Source organism: Podarcis raffonei, chromosome 3 (assembly GCF_027172205.1).
Source record: "Podarcis raffonei isolate rPodRaf1 chromosome 3, rPodRaf1.pri, whole genome shotgun sequence".
Lineage (NCBI taxonomy): Eukaryota > Metazoa > Chordata > Lepidosauria > Squamata > Lacertidae > Podarcis > Podarcis raffonei.
In genome coordinates, this window is record NC_070604.1 from 110,418,881 (window position 1) to 110,445,479 (window position 26,599).

Here is a 26,599-nt window from a genome sequence, read left to right on the forward strand (position 1 = left end):
CTGAACCACACTAATGATCACATGCATGACAGGAGTTGAAGGGAAATTTTAATTATATAACCATTCAGCTCCTGGTGCACCACATGGTGTCTTTGCAAGAAGTCTCACCACTGGTCAGAATTGCTTAGGTTTGCAGCCCAGCCATCAGGAGCTAACCAACTCTTGCACACTTAAGACAATTATTAGGGCTAAGTTCTAGTCAAGTGCTGGGCAGCACAATTCTGTTCAAGTGATGGGCAGCACAATTCCCCCCTCCTGTACTGAATGGAATGTCCCACTAAGCTGAACGCCACAGGCGAGCTCTACCACAAAGGCCAGGAATGGGGGGAACTGGTGACCTTCCACATGTTATTGTAGGACTCTCAACACCCATCAGCCCCAGCGACCATAGACAAGGGTTAGGGATGATGGGTACTGCAATCCAACATCTGGAGTGCCACACACCTGGCTTCCTTGAACTAATTTTTAAAAGCACATGCCTTCTCCTAATAGCTTGCAACCTTAACCACAGAGGCCATGGTAAACATTATAGGCTGTGTGTTCATCACACACTGAAAATACATTTAAAGCACAATACCTGACCCCAAACAATCCTGGGAACTACAGTTTGTTGCAAATGCTAGAAATGGTGGTTCTGGGAAATTTAAAACTACAGTTCCCAGGATGATTTGGAGGAAGCTGTGTGCTTTAACTTTTTAATTTTACTTCAGTAAAAGTGATGGGGAGACTGCAGGTGGATGCATTTCCAGTTGATGTCACTTCTTCACATTTCACCCATAATTTTCTTGTTTCTTGCTTTAAAATATATCAGAATGAATACTTAACACATGCTTTCTCTCAGAATACAATATTTAAATGAGTATTTCTACATAGCTGAGTTCCAGGAGGTCTACATAACTGAGAAGCAAGAGGTTAGGAGTTGGGTAGGTTTAGCCTGGAGAAGAGAAGACTGTGATAGCCGTCTTCAAATATCTGAAAGGCTGTCATGTGGGACATGGAGCAAGCTTGTATCCTTCTGCTCCGGAGGGTAGGACCTGAACCAACGGATTCAAGTCGCAAGAAAGGAGATTCCAACTAGATATCAGGAAGAGCTTTCCCTACAGTAAGAGCAGTTTGACAGCAGAAGGTGGTGGACTCTCCTTAGATGGAGGTTTTTGAAGAGAGGCTGAATGGTCATCTGTCAGCAGTTCTTTAGCTGCAATTCCTGCACTAAAAGGCGTAGGACCAGATCAGGGGTAGGCAACCTAAGGCCCGTGGGCTGGATGCGGCCCAATCAACTTCTAAATCTGGCCTGTGGATGGTCTGGGAATCAGCGTGTTTTTACATGAGTAGAGTGTGTGCTTTTATTTAAATTGCATCTCTGTGTTATTTGTGGGGCCTGACTGGTGTTTTTACATGAATAGAATGTCTCCTTTTATTTAATTGCATCTCTGGATTATTTGTGGGGCCTGCCTGGTGTTTTTACATGAGTAGAATGTGTGCTTTTATTTAAAATGCATTTCTGGGTTATTTGTGGGGCATAGGAATTCATTCTCTCCCCCCCCCCAAAGAAATAGTCCAGCCCACCACATGGTCTGAGGGGCGGTGGACTGGCCCACAGCTGAAAAAGGTTGCTGACCCCTGGACCAGATGATCCTTGAGGTCCATTTCCAACTCTATGATTCTATGATTTCTCTATGTTTAAATGGGCAAGAATTAAATGACATATTTATTGTCCCGATCTGTGTTGTTCTTTAATTTCAAGGGTGTTTTTTTTAACTGCAAAATCTGTTGTTATTATTTATCTGCTACATCACATGTATTGGTTTCATTTGTTGTTGTTTTAATGCACTTTTGTTTTCAATATTGCTGTCAATCATCTGGACTTCTGCTTTAAAATCTGAGTGCGTGGTTATAAATCTCTAAAATAAACGAGTTATCCTGCAACCCTTATTTTCCCACTGGGCAGATTTGTGTTGGGATTGTGAGCTCTCCCAAAATACACGGAATTCACATTCTTCAGCTTTCCATTCTAGCACTTCACTGGACTCACAACACACACCGTTCTAAAGCTAGATGTGCCCCCAAGGTGTGCCTCTGCTGTTTTCAGCTCAGAAGCAACAGTTAGGCCAGTACAAATGTCCCATTGCTACTCTAGGTTGAGTAAAGTAAAAAACCTAAAGGTAAAGGACCCCTGGATGGTTAAGTCAAATTTTATTATGGGGTTGCAGGGCTCATCTCGCTTTCAGGCCAAGGGAGCCACCGTTTGTCCACAGACAACTTTCTGGGTCATGTGGCCAGCATGACTAAACCACTTCTGGTGCAACAGAGCACCATGACAGAAGCCAGAGTGCACGGAAATGACATTTACCTTTCCACCGCAGCAGTACCTATTTATCTACTTGAACTGGTGTGCTTTCGAACTGCTAGGCTGGCAGGAACTGGGACAGAGCAACAGGAGCTCACCCCATCATACAGGGCAAGTAAATTAAGAGGAGCAACGGAAGTGCCCCCAAAAGGATTGTGTTCTGCTTATTCTGAAGCCCCAAAGCATTCTGAAGGCTCCCTATAGCTTGAATAGCAATGGGGAAACCATATTGGTGTATTTATTACAGTTATATCCCAAAGGGGTGTACACAGCTCTCCCATTCCACATTTTATCATCACCACAACCCTATGGGGTAGGCTAAGCTGTGACTAGCCCAAGATCCCCCAGTAAGTTTCATAGATGGAACGGAGATTTGAACCCTGGATTCCCAGGTGCTAGTCAGCTGTTACAGCACACTGGCTCTCAAGAGAAGTATCAAATCTAGATCACAAGAAGACATAATGGTCTTCTCTGTCCTGCTTTCACCAGACCTCATCAGGAGTGGCATGTCCAGTTCCAGGTACCACAGTTTAAGAGGGATAACAATCAACTAGAAAGAGAATAAGAGATCCAGAAGAGATCAACAAAGAAAGTGAGAGGAGATCAAGTCCTGTGAGGAAAGAGTTAAGGAGCTGGCTTTGCTTAGCCTGGAGAACAGCTAATTAGGAGATGACATGAGAACCATCTCCAAATATTTGAAGAGCTGTCACATCAATGATAGAGCAAATTTGTTCTATGTTTCTCCAGAGGATGGGACATGAACCAGTGGATTCAAATTACAAGGGGGGGGGAGCATAAGGAATAACTTCTTTTGGCACAAGTTGCTTGAGAATGGGGCAGACCGTCTTAGAAGGTGATGAGCTTTCCTCTGTTAGACATCTTAAAGCTGAAGATATATCGCCTCCTATCAAGGATGAAGCTGTAGTCACAGTTTCCTGCAGTGACAGGAAATTGGCCTTTGAGGGGTTTCCCTGCCAAAAAACCTACCATCCAGGAATTAACCAGACCCAAACCTGCCTAACTCCAGCAACGGTTGCCAAATCACATGCCCTGTTCCCAGCTTACCAGCAAATTCTGAAAATTATGCCACATCTATCAAAATTGACTGATTTGTTACCTGTAAGGAAAACAAACAAACTATAACTGAATTGCAGTTTTGTTTTGAAAATGGGAGAGGGGACCAATGCAGCCGCTAGGTTTCAAGGTAATCACTCCTCTTAACATTGCTTGAACAGTACTTGACTAAGGAAACAATGCTATCTTCTTCTTTTTAAAATACAGGATCACCCAAGGCTTAGCCCAGCAGCAGTTACTGATAAGTGACAATGGAGTGTTGTTATTTATCCAGGCTGAGCAAAGGCCCCCACAGTCAATCGATAGCTCACAAGTGTGCAGAGGTTGTGGGGCTTGTATGAAGATGTTTATCAGAAGCACATCAGCCACGTTCCACTTTTGGATTGCGCTCTCAGCCTGTCCACCTAGCATCAAAGGCAGGCTACCGCTCAAAGGAGGAGCCAAGCTGTCAGAAGCAGAGAAACCCCCCACTCTCTCTAATATGCATATTTAACAGCACATCCAATTAACCACTTTGCTGACTGAGATTGCTTTATTATTCATTTTATTCCAACTTATGTTAATACTTTGGCAGGAGATATGAAAAATGACTGATACAGCAGAATGGAAATTTTTGAAAGGCAACATAAAATGTGGGGAACCTAAAAGTCACATTTGGAGAATGGCTGTAAGTTATGATCCTGGTGCCAGAAGAGATCCTCTCTCCCCGCACCACCATCTCTCTCTCTCTCTCTCTCTCTCTCTCTCTCTCTCTCTCTCTCTCTCTGTTGCTCTCTCTCTCACACACACACAACCTCACAATCCGCCAGCCAATCTGCTGGGATGCTCCTTAATCAAGGAGTCTGTCTTATCACTGTAATGCAAATTAAAGGAAGAATATAAAGCAATTTCAGAACCACCTGGAGAGAGAAAAATACAATTTCAGCAAACCGGTAAAGACACTGGAGAAAACCCAAGCACATGCCTGATTGTAAGAACCTAAGCTGAGGCTCCAATACTTTGGCCACCACATGAGAAGAGAAGACTCCCTGGAAAAGATCCTGATGTTGGGAAAGATGGAGGGCACAAGGAGAAGGGGGCGACAGAGGACGAGATGGTTGGACAGTGTTCTCGAAGCTACCATCATGAGTCTGACCAAACTGTGGCAGGAAGTGGAAGACCGGAGTGACTGGCGTGCTCTGGTCCATGGGGTCACAAAGAGTCGGATACGACTAAACGACTAAACAACAGCAACAACAAAGAACGCAAGAGGAGCCTGCTGGATCAGGCCAATGGCCCATCTAGTCCAACATCCTGTTCTCACAGTGGCCAACCAGATGCCTGTGTGAAACCTGCAAGCAGGATCAGTGCACAAGAGCAACTCTCCCCTCTTGTGGTTTCCAGCGACTGCTATTCAGAAGAATTCTAACTGTACAATTCAATAGCCTTGTAATTTTCAGCTGTGCTATTTATAGGGTGTAGAGAGCTCTTGGATTAAGTGGCTTACAAATTTCCCTAATGAATAAAATGAACCGTAGGCAATGCCACTGCCATCTCTTTGTGTTGGCCATTGGAAAATGCCCTGTGAACTACCAGATTCCTGGCTACAACACTGTTAATCGTTTTAGAACCAACACAAAGGCTATTTTATTTTCAGGTCTAAACCACTGAGCCTCTTGGGCTTGCTGATCAGAAGGTTGGCAGTTCGAATCCCCACAACGAGGTGAGCTCCCATTGCTTTGTCCCAGCTTCTGCCAACCTAGCAGTTCGAAAGCACACCGGTGCAAGTAGATAAATAGGTACTGCTGCGTCTGAAAAGCAAATGGTCTTTCCATGCACTCTAGTTTCTGTCACAGCATTGCATCAGAAGCGGTTTACTCATGCTGGCCATATGACCCAGAAAGCTGTCTGCAGACAAACACCAGCTCCCTCAACCTGAAAGTGAGATGAGTACCACAACCCCATAGTCACCTTTGAATGGACTTAACTGTCCAGGGGTCCTTTACCTTTTACCTTTATAAACAAAAGGCTGAGTGTGTTAAACTTTCCATATTTCAGCCATTTTTGTGCAACTTTGAGGTTCATTTTCCCCAAAAAGCTCAACAACGTCTTGAAATATGGCACCCTAGGCTATTATGAACCCCCATATGGGACAGCTGAAAATTCCCGTATTGCAGGGAGTTGGACTAGATGATCCTCAGGGTCTCAACTCTATGATTCTATAATCCTATGAAGACACTGCACAAGAGGCAGGGAGGACTAACAGCTTGACTCAGCTGCACAGCAGAGACCCTAAACTATTGAAGTTCTGTCCAGACATGTCTCAGCCCAGTGCTGCCCTTGCCACAGGTTAGTCATCTATGCTGTAGGCAAAAATTGCAAGTGTGCTAGTCCCATTTAATAAAATCACACAGTGAGATAAATAAAGAGTTATATAAGTATATTATTATCTAGTATAATGAAAAGGTTCCTCCTACAGATTTCTTATTCATCACTACACAGAAGAAGGTCATAAAAAAAATGTTGTTTGTACAGCAACAGGAAATTCTCCTCCACACATACACACAAAAAGTCCTTATTTGAATATCATGTATCCACTGTGGTTGCATAAGGATTTTATTGGAGTATTATAAATCTTAATCCTCCTATCCACAAAGCTCCTAGAGAGTTCAATCAGAACTGGATGGAGCCAAGGTAGAATGAATGATCTGATACTGGCTGGAGTTGATGCTTCAAAAGGAAAAATGCACACATACAAACGTACTGTTAGGATTGTACAACAATTCTTGGTAAATCTGGAGGTCTAGCTTGCCAGCACCTAAATATTCTTGATGTAGCAGCTAACATGCACATGCAAAAGGCAAGGTTTGCTCACATGCATAACTATGGTTTGGTTCATACTGCAGCTCCTAGTTGGCTGTGGCAGCAGCTGTTGAAATGGCCAGCTACAGGCACTCCCAAAAAGCTGATCAAACAAGGTGGAACAGACATCCAGGTTTATTTTGAAGCTGTTTTGGGGTCTTCCCTGCTTACTCAGCTGCTTTCCCCCCTGCCCGTCCCCAGACTCCAAGCCGTGAAGAAGGGGAAGCCGGGGCATTCTTGCTGGGTCACTTCTTGTTTCTGATCTAAACACTGATATGGGCTTGTATGTGTCTAAAGCCCAAATCCCTTTCAATTTCAAACCCAAATCCCATTCATTCTCATATATATATATATGAATGACAGACAAAGTAAGAGAACAAAAGAAGGAAAGAAAGGGCATCTGTTTGAACTGTGCTGATAATGTTGATTTGGTTATACAGTGTTACCTTGGTACTCAAACAACTTGGAACCCAAACACTGCAAACCCGGAAATAAGTCTTCCAATTTGTGAACTATTTTTGGAAGCCAAAGGTGCTCCGTTTTGAGTCCTATGCTTTCGATTTGAGTGCCACACTTCCGTTTTGAGTGTTATGCTGAGGTCTGTCTGATTTCGCTATTTATTTTGTGTTTTTGTTTTTGTGGGCCTTTTTGTTTTGTTTTTGTGACTGTGTGGAACCCAGTTCAGCTACTGATTGATTCATTGTGTGACTGCAGTACATTGTTTACTGCTTTCATTTTATGGATCAGTGGTCTCGTTAGATAGTAAAATTGATGTGAAATTGCTGTTTTAGGGGTTGTTTTTAAAAGTCTGGAACAGATTAATCCATTTTGCATTACTTTCTATGGGAAAACGCCTTGGTTTTGGAACACTTTGGTTTTGGAACAGACTTCTGGAACGGATTAAGTTTGAGAACCAAGGTACCACTGTAAATAAACAAACACAACAAACACTCTTAGAACACACTGGTTGCTTTTTAACAGATTAATACTCAATTTATCCAACAATGGGTATCTGAATCTTGTTTGCTAGGAATCTTAAATCTCTTTGCCAACCACCCCCACCCCTGTCCACCCCTCTGAAATAACAGTCAAACCTCTTCTTATGTCCACCTCTGCTTGCGTCCATTTCGCACAACATCTGCGGCAAACCTGAAAGTAACCAGCGGATTTGCTGCCATCCACGCATGAGCAGGAGCGGCAATCGCCGTTCACACATGCACAGAAGTGGGCAATCGCCACTAGCGCCTGTGAACAACGGTGCCTCTCCCAGCGACCCGTTTCGACTTCCGGGGGGGCCTCAGGAACGGATTGTGGTCATGAGTAGAAGTTCCACTGTTCCAAGCCTGGCTTATCAACTGGATGTAGTACTGCCTTACATTTAGGTTTCCCCTAATGCTTAGCTGAGATTTCCTTTCCTGCCACTTCTACCCATTGGTTGCAGACATGTCCACTGGAACAACAGAGGAGTCTGCTCCATCTTCAGATTGAGATGTTTGAATACCACCAAAACATATCCCCTTAATCTTCTGTTCTCCAGGCTAAACATGCCCAGTTTCCCCAAACATTCTCACAGGTCTTTGTTTCAAATTAATGGCATATAAAGACCCCCCCCAAATGATATGAAAGGGAACTTAGTAGTAGCAGTAGTAGTCATTAATACATTTCCATCACAGCCTTCTTTCCAAAGGAGCCCAGAGCAACAAACATGAAAGTAGTAAAACAATATGATTGAAATAAAAACATACTTAACATACCCTCCAACATTTCTCCAATAAAAATAGGGACGTCCCATTCCATAGTGATAATTTTACTATTTATACCCCACACATCTTACTGGGTTGCTCCAGCCACTCTGGGTGGCTTCCAATGTATATAAAAACATAATAAAGCAATAAACATTTTGCTATAGCTTCCCTATACAGGATTGCCTTCAGACGGCTCAAGGGTCGGATAACTCCATACCCTCCAACATTTCTCCAATGAAAATAGGGACATCCTAAGGAAAAGCGGGACATTCCGGGATCAAATAATAAACTAGGATGGCTTCTCTAAATCAAGGACATCCCTGGAAAATCGGGACACCTGGAGGATCAAACTTAAAACATTTAAACAGCTAAAAATGCAGTCAGACATGTAAAAAACAGTCACACAATAGACTGTCACGGCTTATAATCTCAAGGATGCCAGGAACCTTTCAGCAATCAAATATCGGGGTAAACAGAAAGGTTTTCAAGTTCCCACTGAAAGACATACACCCACATCACCAGGGAGGGGATTCCACAAACAGGGAACCATCACTGGGAAGGCCCTGCCATGGCATGATGGAAACTTGGCAGTCTAGGCATGAGGTCTGGGCACTGAGTAATCCCCATGCTCCTTTTGGCAGTGGTGATTTGCAAGATCAGTTGCACCAATGTGGGCTGATGATCCTTCCATTATTATTTTTATTGCACCTAGAGAGAGCCAGTGTGGTGTAGTGGTTAAGAGTCACATAATCTGGGGAACCGGGTTCGCGTCTCCGCTCCTCCACATGCAGCTGCTGGGTGACCTTGGGCCAGTCACACTTCTCTGAAGTCTCTCAGCCCCACTCACCTCACAGAGTGTTTGTTGTGGGGGAGGAAGGGAAAGGAGATTGTTAGCTCCTTGAGACTCCTGAAGGGGAGTGAAAGGCGGGATATCAAATCCAAACTCTTCTTCTTCTAGGTTTATTGAGGTTTCGTGGAGAAAGAGGGCCTTTTAAACCTATTCAAGAGTTCAGCTAGCATTCCAGCCAGCTGATGTCCATTCCCAATTTGCAAGAAAAATTCCTGCCAGGCCATGAGTGAAACTGAAGAACATATCCCACCTGCTTGCTGCACCTAGAAGCCTAGCTGTTGTTGACAACCATCTGTCTTGGAAGACACTGAAGGAATGCACCTCTGGCGGTGAAGTCTGTGGGAGACTAATACAGGAGATAAATATTTTGCTGCAGCTGGGGAAGATGAAGGCGTCCGGTTATGCTGCTTCAGATGCCCCATGGTGTTTCTTCTCTCTCCACTCCTCCCAGGACCACACCTCCTCTGGTCTAGCACTTAGTGGCATTTCAAACCTACCCCATCCGAGATCCAAACTATTTGCTTGGTCACCTGCTGCTGCTACAGTGCCCAACCTTATAGATCCGAGTTAGATTGTGCTAAGTACCCTAGAGCTGGAGAAGATAGACCATGGTCTCACAGCTGGGCCCAGGCCTTCTGATGGGTAGCTGGGATTCTTGCAAAAAATGCTGTATGGTTATTGGTGCCATCTGGCAAGTTCCTAAACAATGACATACCCTCATGATCCCATGGGCATTCTTTCTCGCTTTGTAGATTCAACACACATCGGTGAACCACAGGGACTTTACTGGTAGCAGTGGAACAGAGCATGCATTCTTGGATCCAGACCCTCTGCCCCATAATGCAATTGCCCTCCTGTGCTGTTAATTCTACAGCTTTTCATAAAGCAGATCATTCCCCTATTTGCACAACTTGCCATAATCTATCCCATTAATGTGTTCGTTTGCAAGGCTTTTGTGTAGGATCTACCACATGATCTCCAGTTAAAAAGAAATAACATTCACTTGCCAGCAAGTCCAAACAATTTGCAGGATTTCTTCCTGAATGGGTGGACTTAATAATGTGGATTTTATAAAGCAGTAGAACACCCTTCCACTCATGACATGGGAGGCAAACCCAGGTTCATCACCCGACAGACTATCAATATACAGTAGTCTTATAGACAATCACAGCTCCTTAATGAATGAACCTGTATGATGGGTGGGGAGCCCAGGAGCCACCGCCAGGCCAAGCTAAGCCAGACCACCACTCAGTGGCCCTGCTCTGCTTCAACCTGGAGTGTTTTTGCCTGCCTGGAATGTGTCCCTGAACTCTTGCTTATCTGACTGGAGTGTGAAGAGACTGGGAATTGGGGTGTGTTTAATATGTAGAAACCTCTGGCTGAGGTGGCTGGAATACAGCCTACTGTACAAAGATCAGTTGTTCTGCCCACTTTTGCCTTTGATGTGGCATACGAACCCTGGAAGGTGGACCAGCATGGTCTGAAAAAGGCACCCTACCTCTGCTATATGATGGGAGGCTGCTTTAAATGATCCCTTGAAGATGCTGTCCCTAATCCTGTGTATCTGTTTGTAAAAGAGAGGGGGGTGGCTAGAATGAGGCAAACTGGTTGGGAGGATGGGCTCAGATGGGCCTGAATGGGAACCCTCAGAGATTCCTTCTGGAAGTGGGGAAAGTCTTTCCTCTCCCTTATCTTCCCCCTTTCTGCAGGGAATTAGTTCATCCAGCTGGTTGTGAAACAGATGCAGGTTTTAGACTGAGTTCATTCAGGCTGGGACTGGAAGAGAGACACGGAGTTGAGTAGCTCTTGCCAAGAATCCTATGGCACTGGTGGTGGGTGTTTTCCTCCTAGAAAATTGATGGGGCAGCAGTATTTGTTGCAGTGTGTTGAATGCCATGAATTTCTCTCTATGTATGTGCTAATAAAACATATATGATGAAGCACCAGAAAGCCTCCAATCATCTCATTCCAAAGAAGCAAAACCTGACCACGCCTGCAATTCTTGTCACTCATAGAACTGGGTTGCATGTAAGATGTAACAATGGACATCTTGGTAAACAAGTGTTTGTTATATTCATGTCCTAGCTTCTCATGCAAACGCCCAAAGCACCTTTTCTGTAAACCGTGTCCAACACTTCATCCCCACCTCTAATACTACTTAGGAGCTTAAAGTGCACAAACGATGGGCCTCTCCAAACGACCTTTTTATTGTGCACTCACAATGATTTCTGCTCATGACGGTATTGCAGTGGTTGCTTGCAATCCCACTGTTTGAGTGTGCAAATGTTCAGGCAAACATACTGTCTTGTGCAATCGGTACATGTCCTGTGACTTCCTGCTTAAAGCTCTGTAACTTTATATATATATATATATATATATATATATATATATATATATATATACCACAAATGTTCCAGTATTTTTTGGCTTGCTTTTGCAAGAATTCGCTGACACTTGGGGAAGCATCACAGAACTAATAAAGTCGAAGGATGTGTGGACGGTGGATAAATCCACCATCAATGCGCTGTTATTGCATCAATGACATGTTGCAAAAAAATAACAATAAAAAACACCTGCAAAAAAAATATATATGACAGTCTGGAAGGGGCCTGGTAAGAAGTGAATAGCTATTTTATGAGGTCTTTATAAAGAGGGTACTGTTTAAATACATCTGTGTTGGCCATAGAACAGAATTCAGATACACTGCTATCTAGGAGCAGTGGAACACCCAAAGGGGGTGTCGACCCTTTCCCTCAAGTGTCTAAGCAGGCAAGCGGCACTGCAGAGGGAAGGAACTGAGCACCTGAGGGAAGTAACTGGCTGCCTCTCTCCAGAAGCATCCCTCTGGCAGCTGTACTGATGCACTTCATGTGCCCATCATGAGCCAGAAACCGATCTGCTTCAGTGGAGCTTATCAAAGAAACGGGGAGCCTGCTGCCCACGCACAAATATTAACAATGGACTCAACGAGAATCTTCCAAAATTCCAGAAAATACAACTCAGGCTTTTGTTGTTGTTGTTGTTGCCAGCATTGCCAGTTAATGCTTCTTTTCCCCCCGCCCTCACAAGTTTGCCCAGCACAGAGAGAAAGAGGGGCTGTCTCCAAGACCTCTGCTTAGACAGGTGAAAGAAGCCAATATCCTTGTTCAACACAGCAGATTGAGTTAAGGGACTGGGGAGGGCAGGAAGATTGAGGATGATTACACACAAGCACACATAACGGAGTGACCATCTCTACCCAATGTGCCTTATCTACTGAGGGATGACCAAATCCAGCCTCCCGGAATTCAGTCCAGGAAACACCCCTGTTACTGGTGTGCACAAAGGCGTCTGATGCCAGAAAGTCGTGTGGTTTGGCATTGTGCCGGGTATCAAAAAAGCCCAAATACTAAATGAAAACCTTCTGATTACAGGTGTGTTTGTGCTCTAGGTTGCCAGCCTTGTAAACTAGCTTCTAGGTCTCCCTCCCTTCACCCCACCCCCCAAACAGACATGGAAAGGGGGGGTGGCTGCAGCTGGGTGCTTTTCCCTCATCACCATTCCCTCTTCTTCCCTTCCCATATAGCTTTAATTGAATCCAAAGCAAAGTATGCAAACGGTTTTTTAAACGCTGCCTGAAACACAACTGTGCTCCGCAGGCTTCCCGGGCTGTTTGCCTCCCATTCCCTTCAATCTGCCCCTTTGGATTTTATTCCAGGAAGCTCTTAATGATCCTTTTTTTTTCTTTCAACCAAATGTGCAATAACTGAAGCTACACAAGGCTGTTAGCCCTTAATTTCCCCTATGTAGGCATATGTGATAGAGAACATGCGGACTTCTGAAAGAGTCAAGTGGGAGAGGAACAGAATGCTAGGATGGGGTTGGGTGTGCTTTTTTTCCTTCAAACCCTCCCCCCCCCTACTTTGGGCTCATTCCAAGCACCCCCCCCCCTTTTCCTGCATTTACAAAATTAATGCAAGCGGCTGATTGTTATACCCTCTCTGGCCAGTTAACATTTAGAGTGCACCACACAAGGGTAATTTTCCTTTCTTTTCTTTTTTTGTAAATGCAAACACCCCACGCCAACGTTCTTCAGCATGTCTTGCAGTCTGATCCTACGTATGTTTACTTGGAAGAAAACCTCACTTAGATCCATGGCACTTACTTCCCTGTTAAATGGGCGTAGTATTGCAAGCTTTTTTTAAAAAACAAAACAAAAAAACGAAACAACAGACATCAAAAGCCAGCCAGGACTGTCACTCAACCCCAACTGGGTCACTTTTACACAAAGACGCAATGGCTCGCCACCGGAAGATCGCTCTGCTGCCTTGCGAAGCTTGTGAATGACACGCCACATGATAGTGGAAATGAAGCATGGCAAAGATATGAAGATGAAGAGCGACGAAGCTGCACGACCCAACCGAAAGCTTCTTAATAAAAAGGGAGACTGTGCTCAAAATCCTAAAAGCAGAGGGGCACATTCCGTGAAATTTCCACTCCGTCAGCTACTTCTATTAGTACCACATCAGCAAGTCGGTACACAAGCAGGCGTGTGAATGTAGATCTAGAGTCAGAGATGGTAGCAAAGAAAAGGTTAATGCGTGCGTGCGTGTCTCTCGGAATTCAAAGGCTCAGCTAAAACCACAGCTGTAGCAGCAGAGTCCCTCTGCCCAGCATCAGGACCCGACCCCCGCCTGCCACAAACACACATTGAGTCCATTACAGTTGCCTTTCCACGATTAGGGGGCTTGCTTCCCAGCCGGGGCCCTTTATCTAATTAGACAACCTGAGTTTTAGTCCATCGATTTTAGCCCGAGATAATTGGAAGGAGTGTAATTATCAGAAGCCTTCTCCACAGCGGAGGGGCTTCGGTTACAAGCGCCAGCAGACCCACAGACTCACCGCACCCCTCTCCTTCTCCCCAGCGTGTTTGAACTTGGGCGTGGGGCGGGGAGCTGGATCCACGGGGGCTGGCTGGGGAGAGATAAAAATAAGCGCATCTCGGCGGTGTTTAAAGGAAAAGCATGCCAGCAGATTTATTCGTGGTCTGCCTTCACGCGCAGAGAAAGATGTGCAAGCATATGTGTGGGGTGAGTGGAGTGGGGGCACGGGACCTCCTCCTCTCTGCCTCGCCCTCTCCAGGGCGCGCCAGATGCGTAGAAAGCAACAGCGAAGATGCTGGGCTCTAGTTGACCACTCCGTGGGCAAATGAAGTTTCCATTGCGGCCAAACGGTCCCTGCTGTCCTGTGATCTCACCCCACCACGCAAAAGGAGCTGCTGATCAGCTTCCACAAAGCAAGCAGCGGCAGCTCAATTCCTGCCTCTCACAGACACACACACAGAGATGTGCCAAGCCAGGTGGGCATCTTGCAACTACAGATGCCACACATGAGCCTCACCTACTTTTTTTAAAGCACTGCAGGAAAAGGGGGTTACTAATGCAAGCCCCTGGAACGCCACAAATGCCTGGCCCCTTCTCTTTGTTTTCACCAACACCAGAATCCACTGTCCTTTTACATAAACCTTTCTGAAGAAGACTCCTGGGAGATGGAGATCTGGAGGAAGGGACGACAAAGGGAAGGCACGCGGGGAGTGAGGCAGAGTGGAATGCTCCACCACCACTGGCCGAGAGGGTGATCTCCCAATATTAAGGAGAAGAGGGAAGCACACATGCCCCAATGTACCCTTGTGTGACCAAAGTGCTATTCCTCCTGGGAAAAGGAAAACGAGGCGGTGAGAGAGGGAACAGGGAGCCTCCTCCTGCCATTGCTAGGAAGGAAGGGAATTTGTTTCTCTTGTTTGACAACACTGCTGGTCAGAACAGCAGGCACGGAGCGAGCAGGCAGCGACCGTTTCAGGGCTCGAGGAGCCTCTCCAAGAAGCAAGATGGTTCTCTCGGGCGGTCAACGGGGTGCATCTCACGACAGCGACACAGAGGACACCACAGCCCCCAACGCGCTCCCAAGCCTGAACCCAAGCAAGTTATCCGCAACAGACGCCTGCTGCACACACCCTCTCCCGCTGGCGGGTACCTTTTCCCTCCTCCCCGGAGGACTAAACTGTACAGACCGCCAGGCAGAGGAGCTTTGTCCCCCAAACAAGGAGGAGGCGCCTACTTTCCCCACCTGCCCCTCCCAATATGGACCCATCCAGAGGGCTGGAGAAACCGGCTGGCATTGGGGAGCCTCAGAAAAAGAGTGAAGGCTGCCCTCTTCCTTTAAAGCTTCATCTTCTATCTCTGGCCACCTTTGCAAGCAAGCTGAAGGGACATAGCGAGCTGTGCTACCACCACCCCTTTCAGCAGAGACTTGGGGGAGGAGGAAGGGAACTGGGTTAAAGCCACCCTCTCCCCGCGTGAAAGAGGCTGCAGCGCCCTCATCTTCCCTTTCTCCGCCTCTGCCGAGGGGGTGTGTCTTCCCCTTCCCCTCAGGTGCATTGATGGGTTCCTACTCCAACAGTCCTAGCGATCGCCCAAAGCCGGTCTCCTCTCCCTCCGGCCATCGAGGGCGGCTGGCTCCCTCCTCCTTCATGCCCACCTCGGTCCCTTGCGCTTCTCTGTCTCTGCCCTACGATTCTCCCAACCATCAGCGAGAAAGCAGGCGCACAAAACCTCCGAAAGATCCCCTGTGTTCAACGCCAACAAAACCACTAGATCGCAACCCCCCGCGACACCACAAATGGCAACAGGATTACTGCGCCTTTTTTGCCAAGCAGGCGTCTGTACATAAGCTCTGGCTTCGCCAAGGCAGGTGATCGCTGGCTTCCCCAAACCTCCGTGCAGGCAGGGGAATTCATTCCTCTCCTCCGCCCTTTCCTGGGGAGGGGGGGGGAAGAGAGAACCCCCAGCAACTAAGCCCCGCTCCTTTGGTGCTTCTTATCCAGAGTCCACTCGCACCCCGCCGCCACGTGCGTGCGCCACCCTCTTTCCAGGTGGCCACAGCCGAGGTGCTCCCCGTCGAGGCTCTCAGCCCCCTCGTCCGTCCCTCCCTCCGCTGCCCAGCCACCCGGGAACCCACCGTGTCCGCCTCGTAAGGAAGCCGGGGACCTGTAGATCGCGATAGGCACGGACGGGTGCTTGCTGCTGCTGCCATGGAAATGGTGGATGTGCGGCGCCCCTAAACTGGAGGCGCCCCACGCCACCCCGAGGAGGCCGCTGAGAGTCAACGGGAGTATCCAGAGCAGGGCCAGGCGGCCTCGCGACGACGGCGCGGGTTCGGAGAGGGCCAGCTCCCCCATCCGTGGGGGCATAGCGGGGCGGGGGTGTCCCCCCACCCCAGCGCGGCGGCAGCAGCCAGGCAAACTTTGGGCGAGGGAGCCGCGCACGGGCGTCTCACCGCACCAAGCGGCGCGTCGTCGGAGCGGGCGCTTCTGCCGGGCGCCGATCCCTCGCCCGGAGTCCCGTCTTGCCCCGGAGAGGCCCCACCATCCTTCAGAGGCGGCCGAGGAGCGCCGCCGGGTCCCCCAGGCAAAGGAATCGCGGCGGGGACGGCCCCGAGGAGCCTCCAGCGCTCATTCACGCGGTAGCTCCACTAGCAAGCGACGCTCCGGGGGGTCTCTTCCATAATCCACAAAGCGGGCGTCGGTCGACGGGGCGGGGGGCCGACGGGGCGCGCACGGGGCGCCGGATCCCCGACGAAGAGCGGCGGCGGCGGCGGCCGCGGGGGGCAATCCATTCAGCGGAGCGAGCCACGAGCGCTTCCCTCGCCAAAGGCGCGCCAAGAACGCACGAGGCGGCGGCGGCGGCAGCGGCAGCAGCTCCCCCGGCGAGCTCCCTCTCGCTCCCCGCTCTCTGCCTATTGCCAGCGAGACGGCGGCGAAGCAGGGGGACGCGGCGAGGCGGAGGAGGAGGAGGAGGACGGCGGCGGCGGGCAGGAGGCGGCTTTGCAGCGAGCATCCATTGCCCGCGTCTGCACTGAGCCAGCGCGGCGAGGGGGGCGGGCGAGAGCGAGCGCGGAGCGAGCCACGCGGGCTGGCGGCGGAGGAGGCGAGGCGAGCGAGCGCTATGCAAATCTGCAGCCTCCCCACAGCAAATCACCGGCGCCGGCATGCAATGCAGAGGACCGCCGAGGGGGGAGCAAGGAAGCGGCGCCGGCGGCACCTGATGCCCCTGCGCTCGGGAGGGCTCAGCCACAGAAGCAGCAGCGAGCCATGTGGCAGCCAGGCGCTGTGGCGCGCGCACGGGCTGGGGGGCGCCGTAGGGGGAGAAGAGACCAAGACAGGGAATCCGATTTCCGGGGGGAAAGGATGGGGTGCGGGATCTGTGGAGGCTGCAAAGCTCCAGATATTTGCGGTTGGAAAAAATGCCGGACCTGTGTTCAAAGGCTAGTCCATCGAGGAGAGTTTAGCCGGAGTGGGGAAGCCAGTGGTCATCAAGTCGCCTTTTAAGGAGCAAAGGCGATCCGGTGAAGATACGGAAAACTCTCTGTTCTGCTATGATGAAGATGTTGATGTTTGGCTATACAGTGGTACCTCAGGTTACATACGCTTCAGGTTACATACGCTTCAGGTTACAGACTCCACTAACCCAGAAATAGTACCTCGGGTTAAGAACTTTGCTTCAGGATGAGAACAGAAATCATGTGGCGGCGGCGCGGCAGCAGCAGGAGGCCCCATTAGCTAAAGTGGTGCTTCAGGTTAAGAACAGTTTCAGGTTAAGAACGGACCTTCAGAACGAATTAAGTACTTAACCCGAGGTACCACTGTAATTATCTCTATAATATTTGTTTATTTATATGGTGTCATAAGTGTGCATATAGTCGGCTTCCTGTCCCAAGAAGTATGAAATTCGACAGGGGAAGATAGTAAGAAGGAGGGTGAGATGTGGTTGTTTTGTTACACCTGTTTAGGCATCATTACAGGGCTCAGTACTTTCTACACCATGGTTTCCAAAACTTGGGCATTCAGCTGTTTTTGAACTACGATTCCCATCATCCCTAGCTGGCAGGACTAGTGGTCAGGGAAGATGGGAACTGTAGTCCAAAAACCTCACAGAGGTTCTCCAAGGTTTCCAACTTGCCTCTCTCGGGGCTCTCCTTGGATGCACTGAGCTGATCATGTGCTCTGCCACTGAATTAAGGACCTTCCCCAAAGGATTCCCTCCATTGCCTGAATATGCATATGGGAATGTTGCACCATTCACACATGCATTGTCCCCGCTTGGTGACTTCCAGATCCACAAGCAAAGTCTTGCATGTAGAATGGGCCACGGCAGCGACAGCATCACTGCAAAAAACTTGCTTTGTACCATCCCCAAACGGAATGCTTCGTGATGGAGCCACTTTGCGCACTCAGCTGCCAATTGCCAAAATAAAGCAAAGTATATGCATGTGTAAGCCAGCCCTAATGCCGCATGCAGGAATGAAGAGGTTCCAAACCCACATCTCACAATCTCAACTATCAACACATTTCCTAACGGTAAATTTTAAGGAAGGGGTTTTGCAGCACTGAAACCCTGCTGAAATTTTTTCTCTTCATTTTAGCAACGCTACAAAATTGCTAAAACAAAGGAAGGTGGAGTGTTTACCTTAGCAGTGGTTTCAGTGCAAACCTCTTGAGGATGAAATTTTAGCAACACCTGGGTGTCTGAGTGGTACCCAATTTCAGGTCCTTAAAGCGCCAAATTGCCTGGCATCATTGTCAAATTTGGTCCTTGCTTGAACCTCAAAAGGTTCTGGCATGTGGAGTCCAAAAGGTCCCTCACTCCTGCTATGAACCATAGGTAAAGGTAAAGGGACCCCTGACCATTAGGTCCAGTCATGGCCGACTCTGGGGTTGCTGTGCTCATCTCGCTTTATTGGCCAAGGGAGCCGGCGTACAGCTTCCGGGTCATGTGGCTAGCATGACTAAGCCGCTTCTGGCGAACCAGAGCAGCACACGGAAATGTCGTTTACCTTCCCGCTGAAGCAGTACCTATTTATCTACTTGCACTTTGACGTGCTTTTGAACTGCTAGGTTGGCAGGAGCAGGGACAGAGCAACGGGAGCTCACCCCGTCGCGGGGATTCGAACCACCGACCTTCTGATCGGCAAGCCCTAGGCTCTGTGGTTTAACCCACAGTGCCATCTGCGTCACTTTTTAGCAATGCTACAACACTGCTAAAAGAAAGGAAGGTGGGGTGCTTACCTTAGCAGTGGTTTCAGTGCAAACCTCCTGAGAAAGAAACCTTCATTTTAGCAGCACCTGGGTGCCTGAGTGGTACCCAGTTTCAGGTCTTTAAAGCACCAAATTGCCTGGCATCATTGCCAAATTTGGCTCTTGCTTGAACCTCAAAAGGATCTGGCATGTGGAGTCTAAAAGGTCCCTCACTCCTGCTATGAACCATAAACAAACATTAGAAGATCTACGAAGGTGAAGGTGTGATGTCGCTTTTGTTGGTGTCCTCCTGAGACTTATTTTCAAATTCCTGCTTCATCATGAAACTCTCCAGTGACTATGCACCAATCACTATCACACAAGAGCCTGGCAGGATGGTTGGACATGAGAAAGCAGGGTAATGCTTTTGAACACTTTAGAATGTGTGGAGCATTTTGCCTCCATGATTTCATTCATTCCTTCAACAATCCTGTAGGACAGGTCATTCTTTATACCCCATTTTGGGGGGTAGGAGAAGTTGAAAAAAACGAAGATCATGGCCACTGGTCCCATCACCTCCTGGCAAATAGAAGGGGAAGAAATGGAGGCAGTGAGAGATTTTACTTTCTTGGGCTCCATGATCACTGCAGATGGTGACAGCAGTCACGAAATTAAAAGACGCCTGCTTCTTGGGAGAAGGGCAATGACAGGCCTAGACAGCATCTTGAGAAGTAGAGACATCACGTTGCCAACAAAGGTCCGTATAGTTAAAGCTATGGTTTTCCCAGTAGTGATGTATAGAAGTGAGAGCTGGACCATAAAGAAGGCTGATCGCCGAATAATTGATGCTTTTGAATTATGGTGCTGGAGGAGACTCTTGAGAGTCCCATGGACTGCAAGAAGATCAAACCTCTCCATTCTGAAGGAAATCAGCCCTGAGTGCTCACTGGAAGGACAGATTGTGAAGCTGAGGGTCCAGTACTTTGGCCACCTCATGAGAAGAGAAGACTCCCTGGAGAAGACCCTGATGTTGGGAAAGATGGAGGGCACAAGGAGAAGGGGGCAACAGAGGACAAGATGGTTGGATAGTGTTTTTGAGGTTACCAGCATGAGTTTGACCAAACTGCGGGAGGCAGTGGAGGACAGAAGTGCCTGGCGTTCTCTGGTCCATGGGGTCACGAAGAGTCGGACACGGCTAAACGACTAAACAACAACAACAAGAAGAAGAAGTTGAGGAAGAGTCATGATTTGAATCGGTGACCTCCGGGTTGTTTTGTTTTGTTGGTTATTAAGGGTCCTTAAAGTAAGAGCAAGGTATTTCAAAAACTAAAAATCATTCTGGAAAGCTTTGCAGAAATAATAACTCAAACAAACATAAATTCCCAAGAGCAACACACCAAGACACCCTTAAAGGGGGGAGGAAATGCTAGAGTTCTATTCAAAGAACTGTCAGAGACCAACAAAGGATATCCCCACTTGTAATTGAATGCTATATACTTCAAAAGCGGCTACCTGTTACAGACACAAAGCCCTGGCAGTTCCCACACCTGGGCACAACAAAGTGTGCTAAACACTAATGTTCAGTTTTCTTTGTTCCAGCATTTCTAGATCAAACAACATTTTCTGCCATTATATGTTTTTTTTTGGGGGGGGGCAAGATTTAGTAATTCAGTCTCAAGCCAGTGCGCTTTGGTCGACAAGAAAATTGAAAAGTAATGCGTACACTTCTGCCCCTGTGTTTTATAGAAGCAGATTACTTAATGCTACTCACATCTAAACTTGACAGTTTGCTTATGCTAAAAAGCTGCTCTTAATTACACACAGGGCAAAAGTAACCACAGCAGTCCAACTGGAAAAAGTTTAAGAGAGAAGCAAAAAAAATGTATCTCTCAACCTGTCACTCATACACATTTGACAGGGGTGCAGGCTCCTTTGGGGAACAGTGGGCTTTCATTCCTTAGAGGTTTTTAAGCAGGCATTGGTTGGCCACCTGTCATGGTTGCTTTACTTGAGATTCCTGCATTGCAGGGGGCTGGACTAGATGACCCTCAGGGTCTTTTCCAATGCTGCAATTCTACTATTCTATATCCTGAATCAAGTCTCTATAGCAGAGAGGGCAGCATAGGACGCACCCGAGGGCTTTCGTGTAGATGTTAAACAGCAGGATTTGTATAAAATCTGCATGAAGATCGAAGGTGCAATTCATATATACAGGCGGCGACAATTTTAGGTGCATCCAACTGATATGCAATCACTGACACACAGGTCCTTTGGGACACAGAAAAAGGCAGAATGGGTACGGGGTGGAACGGGGGGGCATAACTGGGCAGGGCATGCACACAGGGACCAGGAACCGGACCCCCATGAAAAATTGACCCTGCATGTATTTCAATAACAACCCATTGACACCCCCCCCAGCCTGTGATTTGCTTAAATTTTAAGTGGTTGAATAATAAGTTACCCAGTGCATTGAAAGAGGCTTAAGAACTTGGGGGCTCCCAAGCAGCTTTTCATCCTAGCAGGGATACTATTCTGGGATGGTAGTAGGACAATCCCTGCCTCCACCTTCACCAACAGACACACATGGATGTTTCGGACCCCCATCAGGAGCTAAACCACATAAGGACACAAGGAAAACCTGCTGGATCAGGCCAATGACCCTGCTAGTCCACCACCCTACACTGGCTCCCGGTGGAGTATCGGGTCAGGTTTAAGGTGCTGGTTTTGACCTTTGAAGCCCTTTGTGGTTTAGGGCCCTCTTATTTATGGGACCGCCTCTCCTGGTATGTCCCACAGAGGACCTTAAGGTCCATGAATAATCATAGTTTAGAGGTCCCGGGCCCTAAGGAAGTCAAATTATCCTCCACCAGGGCCAGGGCCTTCTCAGTGATGGCTCCGACCTGGTGGAATGCTCTGTCTTATGAAACCAGGGCCCTGCAGGATTTAACTTCCTTCCTCAGGGTCTATAAGACAGCTATTCCGCCTGGCGTTCAACTTGAACTTAGCCTGATCTTTTATTCCCCTTCCTTCCTTCCCTCCCCCTCCCTTTTTTTGAAGATTACAGACTCTGGGATCCCACAGCTAATTCTCCCCTGGTCTCCTCACTGGCCCAAATAGGATTAATTTAGCCAGCTAGCCCTGGTGATCATCTAATGTTTATTGGATGGATTTCCCCCCTAAATTGATTTTTGAATTCTGAATTTATTGATATTCACATTTTATACTGTATTTTAAGCTGCTTCTTGTTGCATCAATTAAGTGTTTTAAATTTGTTGTTAGCCGCCCTGAGCCCGGTTTTCTGAACTGGGAAGGGCGGGTATAAATTATTATTATTATTATTATTATTATTATTATTATTATTATTATCCTGCTTTCACAGTGACCAACCGGATGCCTGTGTAAAACATGCAAGCAGGACCTGAGCACAAGAGCCTGTGGTTTGTGTTGAGAGTCAGGGTCCCTCTGAAGACCAAGTGTCAGAGGAGATGCAGTAGAAGGCTGCTGCCTTGATGCCCTGATGATGGGCTACTGTCTGAAGCAGGATGCTGAATTAGATGAACTGTTGGTCTGATCCAGGTGTGTGTGTGTGTTTGTGTGTGTATAACACGATCTTGGAAGCCAGTGTTTTGTTTCAGTTGCTGGACAGCTCCCCAGAGTGCAGGCTGGCTTTCAAGAGTTGCTGCATCCCTTGACGTACACTGTTGTTTTTTGAAACTGCTTCCCAGTATCTCTCCTCCCTAACTCTTAGGATTAGTGTACATCTTACTATTTTTTTTTGTTCATGAGATTCTACCCAGGATGACAGAACCACAAGTGAAACTGGGTCGACTTATATTCCATCAGATTCCCATGTATATATAGACATGATTCTTTTCTGGACCTGGAGGTGTTAAATATGATTTTCCCCCTTCACAGTTCATAAGTATACAGCAAGCCTGTGAGGCAAGTCACTAGACTTTATATTTTACAGAACTGTTATGGTTTGCATCATTTAGATTCCCTATCCAGCCCTTCACTGTGAAGTCCCAGGGCAGGTTGCACCAATGTAAAAATACAAGGTCAGCGGCCACACCCAGGGAATGGCTTTGACTGGCCGGCTAAACCAGGTGAGGGTAGCCAATGGGTCTTAAACCCTTGGTGAGTTAGGGACTTCCTCTGCATGCAAAGACAGATTCTGGCAGATTGAGCAGACAAGACGAATAGTGGGTTCAACAGTCAAGAAGGCGGTTTCTGCACATGCTGTAGAGCAGCCTTTCTCAACCTGTGGGTCCCCAGATGTTGTTGAACTACAACTCCCATCACCCCTAGCTAGCAAGGCCAGAGCTCAGGGATGATGGGAGTTGTAGTCCAACAATATCTGGGGACCCACAGGTTGAGAACCGCTGCTGTAGAGGGATGTGAGGGGGAGATGGGGCTCGTCAACCTGGGAAGGTAGCCCATCTTGGAGAAGGAAAACTCTGATCCTAAACCTCCTCTGACTTCTTCAGGAGAAGAAAAGGCTAAGGTGTAAACCCTACACACATCTGGAGTGGAGTCCCTAAGATAGTTGGATGGTGCCTTATGCACCTCCTTCCAGGAACTCCTGAACCCAAGCTGGTGCCAAGAGTATGGCTCTGCTTTCCTTTGGACCACACCAGCATGGCCGACAGGGGAGTATTGCCATATGGGCAGCCCAGGACCTCCATACACACTGCCCAGGCTTGCATCCCAGAGAGGTCACCTCTGTGCTGCTAATGCAGCAGTTTGACTTCACCCCCCAGAGGCGCACTCCATTGCTTCTTGAGACAAATTAATGCCAACACCAAATAAATAGATACATAGACAGACAGGGACCAGAAAAGGTGTGTCTTTAGCATATGGCAAAGGCTATATAACACAGATGCCAGACACACCTCGGGGTGTGTGTGTGTATTCCACAGCATAGGTTCTGCCAAAGAGAAAGAAACTGAAAGCAACTGGCCTTGACCCAGGTCACACAATCAATCCAGATTGGCTTAAAATCAAGGTTCCCCGAAATAAAAATCTAGGCTCCTGGAACATGGGAAGCTGCCTTATATTGAGTCAGACCTTTAGTCCATCTTGCTCAACATTGTCTACACTGATGAGGCTCTTCCAGGTTTTTCAGGCAGGGATCTCTCCCAACCCTACCTGAAGATTCCATTGAGGATTGAACCAGGGACCTTCTACTTGCAAGGCCTCTGAGTTACAGCCCTTGGCAATGATACACCTGCTTTATTTATTATCTGCATAGTAAAAGTGTTGTTCACCAGAATTGCTGACACAGTTGAAATCCAGTTATGCGCTTCTCATGCATCAGCTTTGGTGCATGGACCCCAGGCTGTACTCTTGCAATGAAATTAGTTTGTGGGGTTCCTTATTTTAACTGGACTTACAGGACTTCTGTGCATCCTAGCAACACAGAGGTGGAACCAAGCCTCTCAAAACCTCTAAAGCTGCACAGTTTCACAACAAAAGCCTTCAGATTTGGTGAGCCTGGATGAAATAAGGTGATCTGTACAAAAAGGGGAACCCCAGCCATGAGGCATAGCACAAACAAATAAAGGTACAGTGGTACCTCGGGTTACATACGCTTCAGGTTACAGACTCCGCTAACCCAGAAATATTACCTCGGGTTAAGAACATTGCTTCAGGATGAGAACAGAAATCGTGTTCCGGTAGCGTGGCAGCAGCAGGAGGCCCCATTAGCTAAAGTGGTGCTTCAGGTTAAGAACAGTTTCAGGTTAAGAACGGACCTCTGGAACGAATTAAGTACTTAACCTGAGGTACCAATTTATAGCAAGGAGGGAAGTGCAGTGCTGGGCCATGGAAATGCAGGCTGAAATTCCTGCTTGGCTGTGAAGAACACTCTCTTTTTTGGGCAGGGGGGAGTGTTTCCTAGGCAAACCAGCACTTTCCAGAGTTGTGTTGAGGGTAAAAATCGAGGTTGCTCTCAATTGCCTGCTCTGAGGTCCTTAGACAGAGGGCAGAAAGAGCGTCAAGAGGACAGAAACAGCAGAGAAAGCTGCAGTAATTTAAAAGAGTTTAAGAGATTATAGCATAAAGCAAAAAGGTCAGGTGAAAAACACCCCCCTTTCCTTATGAGAAAACTGAGCAACCATTTCTTTCCAATTTCAAGGAAATTGTGGCTGTCAGACATACTCATCCCTTTCATGTTTTATTGAAAAAGCTTAATGAGGACTTCTTCGTTCTTGGAGTTAAGCTCCTAAATGAAAGGTAAAAGTTTAAAGCCTCTGTAGGTAAATATTATTAAAATATATGGTAAGCACCATGTCTTATTTAAAACGGGTGGAATTGCAGCATCTTTTTTTCTCTTTCTTTTTAGCCACCTGCTGTCATCAGGGTGGAATATGACTGTTTTAGTCGATGTAGTGTGTTTTGGGGCAGGGATAGAAATGTGGTCTGGGCTCATTTTAATCAGGACCCACCTGGGAGGAAGAGCTTTTGCTAAAACTTTTCCCACCAAGGAAAAAGAACAAAAAAAGGTTGGCTGCCAAAATGAGATGTCACTCACAGAAGACTGTGTAGATGTTAAAATTATGATTACATACTTGCCTAGGTGTAATGGACTCTTTGAACTTAGCATGTCTTAATTTTGCTCCTGCCTTTTCCTGCATTCTCCCCAAAGGGGAGACAGGCAGAATTATAGTTGTTTCCTTTCTGAAAACACTTGGTTGATATTGCATCAATAGTGTAGCCCCTTCATTTAACAAACAAACAAACAAACAAACAGCACTCATCAAACACATAATGTACTAATGAGACAAAGGCGGCTATTCTATTCACATTAACCCTGGAGAAAGCCCCACTCAATACAGTAAGTACACATAGAATTGGGGCCTGCATGGATGCAATCCCATGTACATTTACTGGGGAGCAATCCCCACAAAACTCTGCAGGATATGTACAGATGGGAAGAAAAGAAAACCATAAATACTTCTGTTTTATTTTTAGCTGCTGCAATTGGAAGGTGATCTTGAGATATGGGCACTCATGTATTTGTGGATGTGGACAGAATTCAAGCAGCTTGCAGACGGTCAGGTCTACATGGGGAGGGGAGAAGGAAGGAAAGGCAGTGTTGCTGCAGGGGCCAAAAGGAATCCAATAGGACAGACCTGTTTCCATTCCCTGACCCAAGCCTCCAAAGGCATATCTTTCCCACAAAAGGTTAAGTAAAATACATGGACTCAGGCATGTGCAAATGAGCTGACGTCTGAATGTTTTGGTTAACTGAGCTTTGGATGTGATTGTAATTCAACTTCAGTGCCCATAGACCGTCTCAACTAACTTAGTGACTTAGCTCTCTCAGCTCTGCATCCCAGTCCGCAACTAAGCCAAAGCACTTGCCACTGAAACAAACACATATCACTTCCCTGCTTAACCCTTTAGCCTTCACTCCCCACAGCCCACATAGTTCCCCTTGTACAGAATTGTAGATTGTAAGCTCCCCAGGGCAGGGACCTGCACTCTCACATGACATAAGACACTCTGCCTTCTGATGGCACTGTGTAAACAGTGATAAACATCAGCAACTCCCTGGAGATTGCTGCCAAATGTAGAGGACCACAGTGTGCTGGTGCAAACAATGCTAGTTCAACAATCTGCTCACCCTGCTTGTGGATCTGTGCATCTGGGTTCAAAGCCTGTACTTATTCTGTACAGTGGTACCTTGG

The 26,599-nt window shown here is 47.3% G+C and overlaps 1 protein-coding gene across 32 annotated transcripts in view; it reads right to left on the reverse strand.

The window, feature by feature from the left end:
• The window catches only part of NRXN1 (neurexin 1), a 976,383-nt gene that overhangs the window by 331,236 nt on the left and 618,548 nt on the right, over nt 1-26,599 (reverse strand). For 4 of the 32 annotated variants that reach the window (XM_053383611.1, XM_053383610.1, XM_053383609.1 and 1 more), the window contains exon 1: nt 15,854-16,170. The exons of 27 other annotated variants lie outside the window; for them this stretch is intronic. In XM_053383611.1, coding sequence (XP_053239586.1) covers nt 15,854-16,085 — 232 coding nt within the window. In that variant the 5' untranslated portion in view covers nt 16,086-16,170. One more of the 32 variants, XM_053383612.1, reaches the window with a different exon arrangement.